General features: G+C 46.8%; 1 protein-coding gene across 2 annotated transcripts in view; it reads right to left on the bottom strand.

The window, feature by feature from the left end:
* Positions 1–1,035: 1,035 nt before the first annotated feature.
* The window catches only part of FERRY3 (FERRY endosomal RAB5 effector complex subunit 3), a 28,754-nt gene continuing 11,559 nt past the window's right edge, over positions 1,036–18,230 (bottom strand). For both annotated transcript variants that reach the window (XM_069952841.1, XM_069952849.1), the window contains exons 10-14: positions 13,027–13,089; positions 11,674–11,876; positions 6,911–6,968; positions 4,330–4,397; positions 1,036–1,561 (exon numbers count right to left, since the gene is read on the bottom strand). In XM_069952841.1, the coding sequence (XP_069808942.1) occupies positions 1,469–1,561; positions 4,330–4,397; positions 6,911–6,968; positions 11,674–11,876; positions 13,027–13,089 (485 nt within the window). In that variant the 3' untranslated portion in view covers positions 1,036–1,468. The remainder of the gene's footprint in view (positions 1,562–4,329; positions 4,398–6,910; positions 6,969–11,673; positions 11,877–13,026; positions 13,090–18,230) is intronic.

The raw sequence follows: 18,230 nt of genomic DNA, 5'->3' as shown, positions 1-18,230 counted from the left end.
GGTGCTTCTACAGACCACCCTTGGTCCGTAGAAGCGCCGTAAGGGCGTGAAACAGCCTGTCACCTTACCTCTGTGGCGTCTGCCGCCATACAGTCCGCACCTTGTCCGAACTTTACCACGATGCATGAATAAAGATAAAGAAGTTTTAAATTGGTGAGTGCAGTTTCATCTTCCTGCTCTGTCTTCCTTCATAAACTTAGTCATCTGTGAGTGGCTTACGCCTCTTTTTTAAGGACACATGCACGCTCAGGGGAGAACAGCTTGCATGTACACAACTTTAGTGGGAGTCACGGCCTGTATGGCCAGCTTTATAGTATAGGTAGGGGCCTAAAGAGCTTATCCTCAAACTTTACAAAGAGCTGGTGTACTTGCTACCCAATTTTGCCAATACTAAGGCATGAAGACCTTTTACTTCAACTATATTTTCTAAGCTGCCAAGGCCCTCAAAAGTAGATGCCAACTATCTTTCAGACACACCCTAGGCCAGGTGTAGGGAACCTTGACTCTCGAGTTGTTGCAAAACTACAACTCCCATCATGCATGGACAGGCATGATAGCAGTTGTAGTTGTAGGCAGCCAAGGTTCCCTACCCCTGCCACATAGCATTTTGACTGTTGCAGAAATAGCACCACTCTTGACTTCAGGCTGTGTCTAGTATTGCAACATTTAAGCGAGTGAGACTAAGTTGCAATACCAGACACATCCATACACAAGGGTGGTGCTCTTTTTAGCACATTATAAGTAGACAGAGAGGTCAGTGCTGATGGTCAGAGGAGATAGCCTGGTGATGTAGCTGTAAATTAACTCATTGTTGTCCTATTTGGTGCCTCATCTCCCTCCACCCCTCCCCTCTCCATAGAGAACCATGAAGACAGGGGGGAGAGCTTTAAACTGCTTTTTCATGATAAAAATGAATTTTTTCGGCTAATAAACCCAATTACAAACTTTCTTAAAATCTGCAAGAAAATGTTAACGACAGTGACACTTTAACTATTGGTGGTGGTCTGACCCTGATTGGTCAAAGACATACCTGTGTAACTTGTCAAAAGGTTTATTTAAAGGGACAGGGATACACTTAATAGGGGATAGGTGTTTGATTGCCTGAATGACCCCTACTGATCATAGACACTTCCATGGTACGCTGGGACATTGATCTACACAGCAGGAAGGAACTGAGGGCAGTAATAGACTGTGCAGGATCCATTATTGTAATGGAATGTTTATTAGTCTTCTATATTTTCCTATACGTGTAGACCGCACTGCGCCCACAGCTAATACTAATGCCCATATTGGCCACTGTCCAATTCCAGATTCCCTTTAGGTTGCGGATTGTATTCTTCCATATTGCTGTGTCCCGGGGACTTGTCACATCCTTGAGATAGAGGCGGACAGATCGCTGCTTACGGCTGCATTAGTCCAATATGGCGGCTTAAAGGTGGTTTTTGATATTCTACAGAAGCCAACAGTCTCAACGTTTAGAGGTCAGGGTGAGTGTGGACGAGACCCTGAAGATCTGAGGAAGCATATTGCTCAGCTGGTAGAACATTTCTTCTGAGATGTTCTGTGAATAGAGAACAGAGAATCATCGCTATATACTATATAATACTGAGGGCACATGATATCAAGAGCCACTCGTCATTTTACACAGATAAGAATTAAAATTATGTTGCAGAAATACAAAAAATAATTATGGATTACTTTGGTTTTAATGTCTGCTGAGTATAAGCCTCCTGCAGATTCTGCTATGGGTTCTCTCCTCTCTCTGTAACTGTGCCTGCCTCTGTATATGTGATCTCTTCTCCTCCTCCTACAGATTCTGCTATGGGTTCTCTCCTCTCTCTACACTGTGCCTGCCTCTGTATATGTGATCTCTTCTCCTCCTGCAGATTCTGCTATGGGTTCTCTACTCTCTCTACACTGTGCCTGCCTCTGTATATGTGATCTCTTCTCCTCCTCCTGCAGATTCTGCTATGGGTTCTTTCCTCTCTGTAACTGTGCCTGCCTCTGTATATGTGATCTCTTCTCTTTCCCCTGCAGATTCTGCTATGGGTTCTCTCCTCTCTTTGTAACTGTGCCTGCCTCTGTATATGTGATCTCTCCTCCTCCTCCTACAGATTCTGCTATGGGTTCTCTACTCTCTCTACACTGTGCCTGCCTCTGTATATGTGATCTCTTCTCCTCCTCCTGCAGATTCTGCTATGGGTTCTCTCCTCTCTCTACACTGTGCCTGCCTCTGTATATGTGATCTCTTCTCCTCCTGCAGATTCTGCTATGGGTCCTCTCCTCTCTCTAGACTGTGCCTGCCTCTGTATATGTGATCTCTTCTCCTCCTCCTACAGATTCTGCTATGGGTTCTCTCCTCTCTCTACACTGTGCCTGCCTCTGTATATGTGATCTCTCCTCCTCCTGCAGATTCTGCTATGTATTATCTCCTCTCTCTATCTACACTGTGCCTGCCTCTGTATATGTGATCTCTTCTCCTCCTACTGCAGTCCTGTGTAGGAGAGAGAGAGAGAGAGAGAGAGAGAGAGCGAGACTGACACAACCAGGAGCAGTGTGCTGTATGATCTACATCAGCAGCAGCGCAGCCAGCTATGTAGAGGAGTTGCACAGATTCTACAGCAAAATGGTGTCCAAATGTTAATGTAAACTACGGTTCAGGGAAGAAAAAACATTTAGGAAGCAAAAAACAGTAAAAGAAATAGTTCAAAGGGAGCTATTTTGGGCCTTTAAATTAAAGGGGTAGCCTCACTAAGAAATCTCCTTTGTAGTCATAGATGGCTTCCAATGGTAAGTCAATCATCAGGCCAAGCGTTGTTTACAGAATATAAAAGACGGGTTACAGTCCCCCTCCCCCCCTACTGTGAAGGCCATGAGTAAGAATACGTGTCATTGTGTCACACGTCTCTGAGCGACTCTTCCTGTTAATATAGATGATCCTACTAGACAAAAGACATAGAGCCAGAGGTTTTCCTTTTTATATTCGTCACTGTGTCGCCTGCTAATAATTTTATGACCGCCGTGGGAACACATAGGACGGGTCGCACCGACTCTAACGCCTGACCCTTACGGAGGGAGACTGAAAAAAATACTTATTGTATTAAAGAAAATTCTTGCTGATGACCAGACCGTTATTAAGACGTGACACATGGAGGGTACGCAACTCCAGCCGGATGCCACGTGACTGTCTAACAATAAGAGCCCGGCTGTCTGATATTGGGGGGGGGGGGGCCACCAAACCGGCCTCACGTCTTACAGGATCTGCAGCCAGACAGCATAGGACTCTTTCAGAGCTCTATGGAGTCCAGGCCTCCGTACAGATGTAGAGCTGACAATAGGAGCAAGTGGTCTTAATGTTATGGCTGAATGAAGTATACACACATTTATTTAAAGGGCTTAGAATAACATGGCCGCTTTCTTCCAGAACCAACACTTCTGTTGTCCTCAGTTTGAGTGTGGGTTATGCAGCTCTGTTCCACTGAAGTGAATAGAGCTGAACTGTAATACCACACACAACCTGAGGACAAGAATGGCGCTGTTTTGGCAAGAAAGTAGCTGCGTTTCTTCTGAATCCTGAATATCCCCTTTAAAGGGGTTAGCCAGCGGAAATCTTTTTCTTTCCAATCAACTGGTTTCAGAGAGTTACATAGATTTGTCATTTACTTCTATTTAAAAATCTTAAGTCTTCTGCTACTTATTTGCTGCTGTATGTCCTGCAGGAAGTGGTGTGTATTTAGTCTGCTGCCACCTCTGTCCATGTCAGGAACTGTCCAGATCAGGAGAGGTTTTCCATCAGGACTTGCTGCTGCTGACATGGACAGGGGTGGCAGCAGAGAGCACTGTGTCCGAATGGAAAGAATACACCACTTCCTGCAGGGCATACAGCAGCTGATAAGTACTGGACGACTTGAGATTTTTAAATAGAAGTAAATTACAAATCTATATAACTTTTTGAAACCAGTTGATTTGAAAAAAAAAAGAGTTTAGCTGGCTATCCTCTTTAAGCCAGCTGGCAGGACAGGACGGGTTATCAATGCTCAAAACTCATCAAATCCCCCAGTGTTCCATGTAGGATGGATACTTGCTGTTCTGTGATCTCATAGTCATCGCCATCCATTAGCTGTACTAAGAAATGGAGAACACTGGATGAGAGGACATCATGGGAATGTGTTTTCATCAGCTGATGATGAGTTACTCTGGTGGCATAGAAAGCCTTATATCCATTACATCCATTACTGAGAATTTTCCAGATAACCAGCTCCGACCCCAGTGATGGTAGGGGTCTCCATGTATCTATATATCTCTCTATCATCCTGATTAATAACTCACCTGAGGTACAAGAAATTGCACTGTTCTCGAAACGCCTCCATCCCAGGAAACCATTTCCATCATAAAACCTAAAACAAAGAAAAAAAAACTAAAAATCAGATAAAACAGACCGACTTTCTATCTCCTAAGAATTAGCCTAAAGTCGTCCCGTAGAAGTGTAACTTTAGAGGAGTTGGAAAAACATGGCTGTCTTCTTCCAGGAACAGCGCCACACTTATCCTCAGGTTGTATGTGGTATTGCAGCTCAGTTCGATCAAAGTGAATGGAGCAGAGGTGTAATACCACAAACAACCTGAGGATGGTGGTGGTGCTGTTTTTAGTAGAAGCGTCTAGGATGATCTTTTCCTGGATAAACCCTTTAAAATAAAATATGTTGGAAATGTCTTACCTGTAATTTTCATTTCCTGGAGTCCGTAGGCAGCACACCATTATTGTGCTTCCGGGGGACGATCAGGAAATATTTATTTGATATTCCTTCAATATAGTTATATTCCTTTGTAATACAACTTCATTGAAGAAAATGTGCGCTTTTATCTTGAATAGAAGTACTAAGGGGTGACACAACCCCTCTGCTGGGAATGGCTGTGTCAGGAACTACCGTCTAACCTGCTGATAGTTCCCCTTTAAAGCTGAATGCTGGGAGTTGTAGTTCTACAATAGCTAATGGATAGTTATATCTATTGATCATTACTCCCATGGGGGTTATCACCCAGCTTTTCCTAAATGCTACAACCTTGCTATGTAAATAGGCAGGAAGAGCTGGGTGACAACCCAACTGGCAGCCATATAGCCCCTGGAAGAGCTAGGTGACAACCCCACTGACAGCCATATAGCCCCTGGAAGAGCTGGGTGACAACCCCACTGGCGGCTGTAATGGCAGCCATATAACCCTGAAAGAATTGGGTGACAACCCCACTGACAGCCATATAGCCCTGGAAGAGCTGGGTGACAACCCCACTGGCAGCCATATAGCCCTGGAAGAGCTGGGTGACAACCCCAATGGCAGCCATATAGCCCTGGAAGAGCTAGGTGACAACCCCACTAGCGGCTGTAATGGCAGCCATATAGCCTTGGAAGAGCTGGGCGACAACCCCACTGGCGGCTGTAATGGCAGCCATATAGCCTGAAAGAGCTGGGTGACAACCCCACTGGCAACCATAAAGCCCTGGAAGAGCTGGGTGACAACCCCACTGCAGGATGTTATGGCAGCTATATAGCCCTGAAAGAGCTGTGTGACAACCCCACTGGCGACTGTAATGGCAGCCATATAGCCCTGGAAAAGCTGGGTGACAACCCCACTGGCGACTGTAATGGCAGCCATATAGCCCTGGAAAAGCTGGGTGACAACCCCACTGGCGGCTATATAGCCCTGGAAGAGCTGGGGACAACCCCACTGGCGACTGTAATGGCAGCTATATAGCCCTGGAAAAGCTGTGGGACAACCCCACTGGCGACTGTAATGGCAGCAATACAGCCCTGGAAGAGCTCAGTGACAACCCCACTGGCAGCTATAAAGCCCTGGAAGAGCTGGGTGACAACCCCACTGGCGGCTGTAATGGCAGACATATAGCCCTGGAAGAGCTGGGTGACAACCCGATTGGCGGCTGTTATGGCAGCCATATAACCATGAAAGAATTGGGTGACAACCCCACTGACAGCCATATAGCCCTGGAAGAGCTGGGTGACAACCCCACTGGCAGCCATATAGCCCTGGAGGAGCTGGGTGACAACCCCACTGGCAGCCATGTAGCCCTGGAAGAGCTGGGTGACAACCCCACTGGCAGCCATATAGCCCTGGAGGAGCTGGGTGACAACCCCACTGGCAGCCATGTAGCCCTGGAAGAGCTGGGTGACAACCCCACTGGCAGCCATATAGCCCTGGAAGAGCTGGGTGACAACCCCACTGCAGGATGTTATGGCAGCTATATAGCCCTGAAAGAGCTGTGTGACAACCCCACTGGCGACTGTAATGGCAGCCATATAGCCCTGGAAAAGCTGGGTGACAACCCCACTGGCGACTGTAATGGCAGCCATATAGCCCTGGAAAAGCTGGGTGACGACCCCACTGGCGGCTATATAGCCCTGGAAGAGCTGGGGACAACCCCACTGGTGACTGTAATGGCAGGCATATAGCCCTGGAAAAGCTGTGGGACAACCCCACTGGCAACTGTAATGGCAGCAGTACAGCCCTGGAAGAGCTCAGTGACAACCCCACTGGCAGCTATAAAGCCCTGGAAGAGCTGGGTGACAACCCCACTGGCAGTTGTAATGGCAGCCATATCGCCCTGTGTGTGTATTGGGCCATCAGCCTCAGTTGACCTAGTACATCCACACAAACAACTTGGCGTCCACAGGAAAGCTGGAGGAGCCAGGGATGCGGCCAGGACCCGGCTGCTGACTACGCTGCTTACGTGAGGTTATTAAACAGAATATAAGGAAACTTTTTTTTTTCTTTTCTCCCTTCCAGCCAGAACCTGATTTCTCTGCTCATAAACTATGCCTGGATTGTGGACGGGAACAATGGGATCCAGAGACGTGTTTACTATGAGGTCGCACCAGAGAAATTCACACGTTGTGTTACCTTTCACACACTTAAACACCAGCTCGGCTCTCTTCAGGCACCACGGTATAGTCATTTCCTAGAGAGACAGAAGAAATGCTGTCAGGAAGCGGCCGTGAGGCCTGTGTGTACGTGTAGTTGTGCAGGTGATAGGGAATAGTGCGGAGACCCCCGTCCCCTGCCCGGGGTGACACTAAGGGCTACATGTGTGTGACACATGTCAGTGCAAATACAGGAGAGAGCGGCTGTGATAACTGCAATATAAGATATGATTGTACATTGCAGGTGTTACTATTCAGTGACAGGAAGCAGAGATCTTATAAACCATGAGGATATACAGTGTGCATAAGAAAACTGTACAACCTTCATAATACCCCTCCAAGCCACATTACATTACTAATCCTGAGTTACATCCTGTATTATACCCCAGAGCCGCACTCACTATTCTGCTGGTGGGGTCACTGTGTACATATACTGTATTACATTACTGATCCTGTATTATACCCCAGAGCTGCACTCGCTATTCTGCTGGTGCGGTCACTGTGTACATACATTACTGATCCTGTATTATACCCCCAGAGCTGCACTCGCTATTCTGCTGGTGCGGTCACTGTGTACATACATTACATTACTGATCCTGAGTTACATCCTGTATTATACTCCAGAGCTGCACTCACTTTTCCATCCGTTACTGTCTCTTTAAGAGCTGGTGTAGGAGAGCTGAGAGCCATAATTCTGCTCCTCTATTATCTGCCTACACGGAGGCCATGCTGCCAGTTGGTGCTGTCAGTGGCGGTGTAGGCGTCTGACAGTGGTTTCAGCCCTGTGTTTTGGATAATGATCACAACCCATCTCCTAAAACTAAACAGAAACAACAGCCCTGTGTATCTCTTCTTCCCATTCTTGCGGAGTTGTACTCATGTCATCTGTCAAGGTGAGTAAGTTCACGTATAACTATTTAAAGGGCCCCTCTAAGGAAGCAGTGATGCTGACATGGGGGCAGCCTTCCTGATACCTCAGCCCACTATGTCCGCCTCCCAACTCTTAAAGGGAAAGTATTGCCTACATTTTCTCAACCGGATACTGAAATGTTTTTTTTGCTTGAATCTGTTTCTATTTTCTGATTGCAATTTATTTTGTCCATTATTATGGGGGCGGAGTTGTTTTAGTTGTAGTGAAATGCTTTAAAGGGGTACTCCAGTGGATTTTTTTTCTCTTTCAAATCAACTGGTGTCAGAAAGTAATATAGGTTTGTAATTTACCTCTATTTAAAAATCTCCAGCCTTGCAGTACTTATCAGCTGCTGTATGTCCTGCAGAAAGTAGTGTATTCTTTCCAGTCTGACACAGCGCTCTCTGCTGCCACCTCTGTCCATGTCAGGAACTGTCCAGAGCAGGAGCAAGTCTACATAAAAGAATCTCTCTTGCTCCTATTACAGTATATACAGACCCTGCACTGCCCACAGTATATACAGACCCTGCACTGCCCACAGTATATACAGACCCTGCACTGCCCACAGTATATACAGACCCTGCACTGCCCACAGTATATACAGACCCTGCACTGCCCACAGTATATACAGACCCTGCACTGCCCACAGTATATACAGACCCTGCACTGCCCACAGTATATACAGACCCTGCACTGCCACAGTATATACAGACCCTGCACTGCCCACAGTATATACAAACACTACACTGACACAGTATATACAGTATATACCTGCACTGCCCCAATGTATACTACTTCAAGGCACATATTGGACATAACTGGCTATATGGTGCACAGATGTGGACACTTTTACTGTAAGAAGCAATATAGTGGCTGCCACAAACACCAAAGAATTACTTATCTAGACCTTGACAATGAGATGACCCTGCTTACCCTGTCCAAATCTATTCAGCTAAGCTGACAAGTAAAATGCAAAAAAAAAAAAAAAAAAAGGTAGCCTATTTCTCATGATTCATTCTCTTTTAATCCACTTCGGACCTAGTGCCATTCATGCCTATGAGAATACATACTCGCAGCGGGATTAACATCCCGCTGTGAGTATGTAAGTTAAACACCCAGGGTTGACGGCGTCAGCGTTCACACATACAGGATCTGCAGCAGATTGGATGGCACAGATTTGAAGCTGCAGACTTGCTTTGCATGTGCAACTTCAAATCTGCTCCATCAAATCTGCTGCTAAATTGTAATACCACAAACAACCTTAGGACAGTGGTGGCGATGTTTCAGAAAAAAAAAATTTTTTTAATCCCTTTAAAATAAGGTTTTCTGAACATCATTAGGTTCACGTTCTGATGAATTAGGGCAGTTAGCTCCGACCCCATTGAACGGAGCTGAACCATTGGGACACCCCGGTCCAGGTCATAGAGTTTCTCTGTGTACAGGCTACGTGCATGTTCACCTCCTACACATCCTTCCTAACGAAACCCTTTGGTTTCACATTTGGCATCTTCAGACGCTCGTGTCTGTTGTCTGAAAGTGATTGCAGTTGCGGTGTCGGTGGTTGAGGCGGCAATAAATTAAACCGCTCGCTTCCATATGTTGCTAGGAACGCTGCAGCTCCGCTTTATGACGCCCTGTAATAGAAGTCTTTCTCCGCCCGCGGGGTGTAAATATCAAGTTCGGCCACAACGGAAAACACGAGACGGTGAACGACTAAGGAACCAATTATCACCTTATTACGAGTCAATTAAAAAAGGGGGGGGGGGGTTACCCAAAATAGGGCAGAACTGTCACTGCGGATACTACTGAGCGACGCTGGAGAACTGAGGGATAGCGGATAATTGAGAACATACGAGCCAATCCATCAGATCGCATTCTATGCGACCTTACATGTCCGGTGTCCAGTGCCGGACTGGCCCACCAGAGGACCGGAGAATCCTCCGGTGGGCCCCCAGCTTAAGAACCTGCACTAACACTGACTGACATGTCGTTTCTTGCTGGTTCTTCATTGGTGGGCCCCCAGGATCATTTCCTCTGGTGGGCCCCAGAGACCCCAGTCCGACACTGCCTGTGCCCTTTCTGCCCTTATTCTTATCTTATGCTTATTATATCAATGCAACCCCAGTCCCTATACGCTATTAGGGGATATGGCTGGGACCCCCTTCTATAAGCCAGAGCAGAGGGCTTTGATCATATGAATGCATGCATGTAATACTACATGTCTTCTATGGTGGGCGCTGCGCTGGAAATAAGTAACCAGAGGGAAATTCAACTGGTTTCAGAACGTTAGATAGATTTGTAATTTTTTTCTATTTAAAAATCTTCAGTTTTCAAGAACTCATCAGCTGCTGTATGTCCTGCAGGAAGTGGTGTATACTTTCCAGTCTGACACAGTGCTCTCTGCTGCCACCTCTGTCCATGTCAGGAACTGGCCAGAGCAGAAGAGGTTTTCTATGGGGATTTGCTACTACTCTGGACAGTTCCTGACATGGACAGAGGTGGCAGCAGAGAGCACTGTGTCAGACTGGAAAGAAGAGACCATTTCCTGCAGGACATACAGCAGCTGATAAGTATGGGAAGACTGGAGATTTTTAAATAGAAGTAAATTACTAATCTGTATAACTTTCTGACACTAGTTGATTTGAAAGAAAAGGATTTTTGCAGGATAACCCCTTTAAACAGTGTCTCAATGGTGTGAGCGCGATAGGTGCAAAACCCCATATCCAAACATTTGCTCTCAATTGACGAACCGGCATTTGATTACCGATGGCTGGAGAAGTTGGATGCAGCCCTGGGGAGTCCTGGAAAGCATGGATACAGTCTATGGCCTATGGCTCTGTCTGATTTCCAGGCAGCCTTAGACCTTATTCACCCGTTCCGTAAATGTATCCGTAATTGCAGATTTTTTATTGGGCTCTTAAAACTTTCTGTAGTTTTATGGATCCGCAATCACAGAATCTACTTCTATGGGAGTGTCCGTAATTTTTGCGTAAGTAACGTCCGTTAAATATAAGGATCACCTTGAATTACCTATCACTCTACATTCTTTGCGGATCCGTAACAAGTACAGATTTACGGATCCACTATGGACAATTCTTTATTGCGGATTGCAGGCGACAATTGAGGATGTAATATATGGTCCTGAAAAGCGACTGAACGTGTGAATGAGGCCTTAGGGCAGGGATGTGGAACCTTCGGTCCACCGACTGTTGCAAAACTACAATTCCCACCATGCCTGGACAGCCGAAGCCCCGTGCTTGGGTTTGGACGATCCAGAGCGTGTCCAAGATTGGCCCATCTCTAATGGGCACCATTTAGCTGGTACAAAAGTAGGTGGTCAGTATGTGTAATAGGGTTATGGAGATTTATCAAACATTGTGTAAAGTGAAACAGGCCCAGTTGCCCCTAGCAACCAATCAGATTCCACCTTTCATTTTCCAAAGAGTCTGTGAGGAATGAAAGGTGGAATCTGATTGGTTGCTAGGGGCAACTGAGCCAGTTTCACTTTACACCATGGGGGAGATTTATCAAATTGGTGTAAAGTGAAACTGGCTCAGTTGCCCCTAGCAACCAATCAGATTCCACCTTTCATTCCTCACAGACTCTTTGGAAAACGAAAGGTGGATTCTGATTGGTTGCTAGGGGCAACTGAGCCAGTTTCACTTTACACCATGTTTGATAAGTCTCCCCCATACTGCCCTCCTACATTTGGATCACCCTGTATATAGGTAAAGGTGTGGGCATGGCCCCCCCTTTCTGTAGAGCCCTATAGCCGCTGCCTCCATGGTACACTGGCCTCTGGTAACCCTTGCGGTCACTATAGCCCTCCTCACCTCTGACATCTCATGGACCAGCAGCAGAGGGATATTGATAGTAGTGACATCGTGGGTACAGCACACCTTCAGGATGTTTCTTAAGCCCATAATTGCCGGATCGCGGGCAGTTATGTTGCCGCTTCTTACGTTATCGTCCACGCACAGGTGAAAAACCACATGGGTCTCGGAGAGGTTGGAGTGCCGCGTCACATAAAATTCCCCTGGAAGACAAAGCCGGATTAAAAATGGCTCAGTGACAACCGCTAAGATGTCTAAAGAAAGCGGCGTCATGTCACGGGGTGATGTAGTGCTCATCCTCCTCTTCCTACACACTGGAGATTTGCTGCTGTGGCTTTGAGGAAAAAACAAAACAAACAAAAAGGAAAAAGGAAATGCTCCTGTACAAGGATGAGACCATAACACTATGTGGGCAGCCGCTTCTCTGGCCACACTCCAGGACTCCGGGGTTCATCCCATTCACTTCAATGGAGCTATGCTAAGCTAGCCCACATCCGTAATAGAGGTTCTGTAGGAGTCTCCACTGCAGATTCTGACAAAAGTCAACGAAACATAAAAAAATAAAATAAAGAACAAAAAAAGTACGGGACAGCCATGTTAGAAAGGTATGAAAAAAAATTAGAACGACACAGCTGCTTTCTGTCAAGAACAGCGCCATCCCTGTACTAAGGTTATGAGAGGTATTACAACTAAGCTCTATACACTTCAGTGAAACTGAGCTGCAATAAGGCACCAAACTGAGGACAGGGGTGGTGCTGTTTTTGGTAGAAAGCAGAAATATTTTTCTAAGGGTATGTCCACACTACGGAATCCACAGCTTGTCCCCGCACACATGTCCTCTGCTCCCATAGCCTTCATTATATGGTTTGGCAGAGAGTCTGCCCGAAGAATGAACCTCCTCATTCTTCGGGCAGACGGCGGAATCTGCCAAACCATAGAATGAAACCTATGGGACAAACGGATATGCGCGGGGCCAAGCTGCGGAATCTGCAGCGGGTGATCCGCTGGGATTCCATAGTGTGGACATACCCTAATCCTGGACAACCACTTTAAGAACTTTCACAGGTGAAATCTCCTTATAAGAGATTCAGGTTTACAAGAACCAAGAACGATATTTGATGAAGCCTGAGGACTGCATGTATATAAACATATATACAGCCATAAGCCATAGGCAACTATCCAGACCCAGGGTTGGGTCAAAACATAACAGTTAAGTATAGTTGTTATGCACTAATAAATATAGAATACTACAAATTCGAAAATCCCTTTAAATCAGGATGCTGAGCAGGTAATAAGAGGTGAGTGTCTGTTAGTATACAGTATACCTGTTGCCTATATAGAATATATACTGACCTGGTAATAAATTAGACGTGTTGCGTTCGGCATTCTTCACCTTGTCGCTCCCGTTAGTCGCCTCTGATAACAAAACAGATTTTTTTTAAAGGTTAAATATGGAGGAATATTGTCGATGTGTTGGATGAAATCGCTGATCTATAGGCGGCCATAGACATTAGGGCAAGGAGCCGCACTGGGGTGTCCAGCTCTCTGACGATCGGGTAAAGAAAGATTGGGCGTGCTGGATTTCAATGCTGGATCCTTCTGTTCTCAAGGGAGATTTGCCGCCACCTATCCTGACAGCACTACAGACCCTTCAATCTCAGGACCTGAGGTGGTCCCAGGGGTCTGACCTCCTCTCATTATAACCTGCCGGCATACTCCACTGATATATCATCGCTATGTGATCGGACTGTCGGATTATCGGGTATTCCAGATCACTGGAAAATTATATAGAATTCACTTGGAAGGGTAGAATGCCTTAACACCCTCAATTTCTAAAGGGGCTGTCCAGGCTTAGAAAAACATGGCAGCTTTCTTCCAGAAACAGCACCTCCCCAGTCCTCAGTTTGGGTGTGGGTTTTGCAGACCAGTTCCAATTGAGCTGAATTGCAATACCACATATGACCTGAGGACAGGGTGGCGCTGTTTTTGCAAGAAAGTAGCTATGCTTTTTCTAATTCTGGAGAACCCCTTGAAGGTGGCCACAGCTGTTGTCTCCAAACAACCCCTCTGTACACATGCTCGCTCCGCTCAGCAGAGCGTTCATATGTTTGCAATAGGCATAGAAGAGAAAGCTGCTGCCAGACTCCTCTTGGGTGTTGAATCCAATTCTTTCCTTTACACCACCTATAGTATTTTCAAAGGCATTAGAAAAACATGGCTGCCTTTGTCCAAAAACAGCGCCACCCCTGTCCTCAGTTTGGGCGCGGTATTGCAGCTCAGTCCCACTGAAGTAAATGGAGCTGACTTGTAATACTGCACACAACCTAAGTACAAGGGTGGCACTGTTTTTGTGTTTGTAGTTGTGTTTTTTTCCTTTAATACTTGTGCTGTTCCTCCTGTTATCCCGCCTGGAAACGTACGGATACATCGATAACTAGACCTTACCGTTGTGTCGGACCCCACCACATTTCCCGAAAGGATAACGGAGGAACGGCTTAATGCAGTATTCTAAAAATAAAAGTTGCACATATGAACATGGACTCAAACAGACGTATGGGAGCGCTGACAGGTATCAATGGTATCATTCGCCCTCCGTGACTGTCAACGGGACCTAAGATTGCGCTGTCCATTTTAGCTGCGGCTGATGCTCTAAACACATGACCCCCCTGGTCATCACTAAACGCTTGTCATCTCCCCCCCCCCCCCAGGGTGGGGGGAGAATTCCACTGAATTGACAAACGGGTGTAATGTGGCGTACGGAAACGCAATCTCACTAAAAAAGTGACTTCATTCCCCTAGGAGGACCGGAGGGGCCGTGCTGCTCACATCTGTCTTTAGATCATAGAGGAGAACATGGCACACCATCACTAACATGCACCAAAACGGCTCATTGGATGTGCAGAAAGCTCCCCTGACGCCCGGGAGAGGATCAGGCCGATAAGGTTACGTGCTGGGAAGGCTTTTGGCACCCGCCGCCCCCTCTCCATAACCCTTAATGGTGCACGGAGCGCTCTTAGGGTCCATTTGGAAGAATTGTATTTTTGAGTAGTGGGGTTAGGTTACGGTTTGCGAGCTCGGCTTATCCCTGAGGTATGGGGCGGGTGAGGAGGTTGCAGCAGGACATGAGCTAAAGGAGGACAAGTATAAAACGTCAACCATCTCTGCTATGTGCCCACCGCGTACGCACGCAGATGGATTACTAACGATATTTCAAGGCAAAACCTTAAAATACACACCTACACCTCTGCTTAAAGGGAAAAAAGAAAACATACTTTCTTGCAAAAACAGCGCCACCCCTGTCCTCAGGTTGTGTGTGGTATTACAATTCAGCTCCATTCACTTTAATGAGCTGAGCTGCAAAACCTACTCCCAAACTGAGGACAGGAGAGGTGTTGTTTCTGGACGTTGGCGGCCATGTTTTTCTAAGCCTGGATAACCCCTTTAATTTAACTGCAGCTCTCCAGCTGTTGCAAAACTCCAACTCCGCCCATGCCCTGACAGCCTGCAGCATGGTGCTAGTTAAGAGTTTTGCAACAATTGCTTATTTGGGGTTAGCCAAAGATTAGAACTTCTCAGGTGTCTGGTGGGGTCTGACTACAGCAATCATAAAATCAGAGATCCCCGGCCCACCCAGCTGTAAATGGAGGAGGCGGGGCCTGAGGATGCAGCCGGCGGCCGGACTGGAAGAGACGTGCCAGATTACAAGAAGCGCGAATGTAAGTATATACTGCTGCTTGTAATCTTTAAAGGGGTTGTTCACATTTTTTTTTTTTCTTTCAGGTCAACTAGTGCCAAAAATTTGTAATTTACTTCAATTAAAAAAAACTCCAGCCTTCCAGTTCTTATCAGCTGCTGTATGTTCTGCATGAAGTGGTGTATTCTTTCCAGTCTGACACAGTCCTCTCTGCTGCCACCTCTGTCCTTGTCAGGAAATGTCCAGGGCAGTAGCAAATCCCCATAGAAAACCTCTCCTGCTCTGGACAGTTCCTGACATGGACAGAGGTGGCAGCAGAGAGCACTGTGTCAGACTGGAAAGAATACACCACTTCCTGCAGGACATACAGCAGCTGATAAGTACTGGAAGACTTTTTAATGGAAGTAAATTACAAATCTCTGGCACCAGTTGATCTGAAACAAAATTTTTTTGGGTGAACTAAGGCCGCATTCATATGTTCCGTACGGAACATGGGCGTGGAATGCCTGTAACGGACTTCTCCCCCCGCCTGGTCAGCATCTGTGATAAGATGCTGGGAGTGGGGGAACTGTATGCATATGCGCCGCGCTGTAATAACAGCGCCGCACGGCTGATTCATTACAGTGCGGCGCATATCTGTACAGTTCCCCCGCTCCCAGCATTTTATCACAGATGCTGCCCGGGTGGGGGGAGAAGTCTGTTACAGTAATTCCACGTCCGTGTTCCGTGCAGAACACTGAACGTGTGAATGCAGCCTTACCCTTTAAGCCCCATTCACTTTTCTTTCATTCACTTTACTTCCACTGGAGACAAGACTGTTGCTGTTTCTGACAGAAAGTGACCATGTTTTTTTGTAATCCTGGACAACCCCTTTAAAAGCTATCCCCTATGGGTGGGATCAGACCACTTCAGTTCAGTGTGCATGATCAGCCATTACTCCAACTATTCTCTATGGGACGTCGTTGCCAAATGCCAAACTCAGCGAGTATGGAATGAAGCATCTAGAATGATCATCTGCGCTGCTGCTCCATTCACTCTATTCCTGTAATCGGTGGCTCCCAGGGGTTGTTACTAGTGTTGAGCAAAGTTACTGAATTGTTCGGGTTCGACAACGTTCTCTGAACCCCAACATTCGCCATTTGACTCCCGACGTCTGGAGAAGTTGGATGCTGCCCTAAGGAGTCCTGGAAAACATGGATACAGCCATAGGCCATATGGGGAGATTTATTAAACATGGTGTAAAGTAAAACTGGCTCAGTTGCCCCTAGCAACCAATCAGATTCCACTTTTCTTTCCTCACAGACTCTTTGGAAAATGAAAGGTGGAATCTGATTGGTTGCTAGGGGCAACTCAGCCAGTCTCACTTTACACCATGTTTGATAAATCTCCCCCCGGGAGTCAAACACATTCAGGTTCAGAGAACAGTTCGGCCTCTCCGCTCAGCTAGTTAGGGGATCAGTTTTAATCTTGGGATCACCCTTTTACAATGCAGGAAACACATTCTGGAAAGCTTCATTTTGGACGCAACGAAACCTGACCCCTCCGATGTACGTTTTAGCTCCTTAGCGGTATATTTACATGACCTTAGTAAGATGACGGCGAGATAATTAGAGAAATGTCCCCGGCTTAGTGGGGGGAATGACATGGGCAGAATTTTTTTTTAACTGTTATTTTTGTGAGTCACATGACACCAGAGGTTCCTGGCATAGTGGTCCATAAATACCCTGCCGCAAAGGTTACATTTAGGCAAATTCGGAAAGACCATGAACAATGAATGTCTAATGTGGTGTGCCCTGAACTGTGGTTCTCCAGCTGTTGCGAAACTACCACTCCCATCATGCCCTGACAGCCGAAGGGCATGCTGGATGGAGGGGGTAACTACCTACTAGGGGGCATGCTGGATGGAGGGGGTAACTACCTACTAGGGGGCATGCTGGATGGAGGGCGGTAACTACCTACTAGGGGCATGCTGGATGGAGGGCGGTAACTACCTACTAGGGGCATGCTGGATGGAGGGCGGTAACTACCTACTAGGGGGCATGCTAGATGGAGGGCGGTAACTACCTACTAGGGGCATGCTAGAGGGAGGGGGAACTACCTACTAGGGGCATGCTGGATGGAGGGCAGTAACTACCTACTAAGGGGCATGCTACAGGGAGGGGGTAACTACCTACTAGGGGCATGCTGGAGGGAGAGGGAACTACCTACTAGGGGTATGCTAAAGGGAGGGGGTAGCTACCTACTAGGGGCATGCTAGAGGGAGGGGGAAACTACCAATTAGGGACATGCTAGAGGGAGGGGGAAACTACCTACTAGGGGCATGCTAGAGGGAGGGGGAAACTACCTACTAGGGGCCTGCTGGAGGGAGAGGGAACTACCTACTAGGGGCCTGCTGGATGGAGGGAGGTAACTACCTAGTAGAAGCATGCTAGAGGGAGAGGGTAACTACCTAAAAGGGGCATGCTGAAGGAAGGAGGTAACTACCTACTAGGGGCATGCTAGAAGGAGGGGGGTAACTACCTACTAGAGGCATGCTGGAGTGAGGGGTAACTACTTACTAGGGACATGCTAGAGGGAGGGGGTAACTACTAGTACTGTTCTGTATTTTATTGCATTGATTACTGTGCACTTGAGCGCTGTAGTTATTAATGATAATTATTGGTGGGTGCTGGAACCAATTTACATTATTTCCTATGGAAAGACACTGCTCGTTCTCAATCTGCCTTTCAGAACCAATTAGGTTCTAGAACAGAGGTGCCACTGTATTATGTAGAGGAACCAGGAAGCTCCGGCTGAGCATATAGTCACTTTTTCCTTATATATGCATGACATCAGTGACTGCAATGGATGGGAGCCTCCTGGA

Source organism: Dendropsophus ebraccatus, chromosome 1 (genome assembly GCF_027789765.1).
Source record: "Dendropsophus ebraccatus isolate aDenEbr1 chromosome 1, aDenEbr1.pat, whole genome shotgun sequence".
Classification (NCBI taxonomy): Eukaryota; Metazoa; Chordata; class Amphibia; order Anura; family Hylidae; genus Dendropsophus; species Dendropsophus ebraccatus.
Note: the sequence above shows the minus strand (reverse complement) of the source record. Positions and strands in the feature narration are given on the sequence as shown.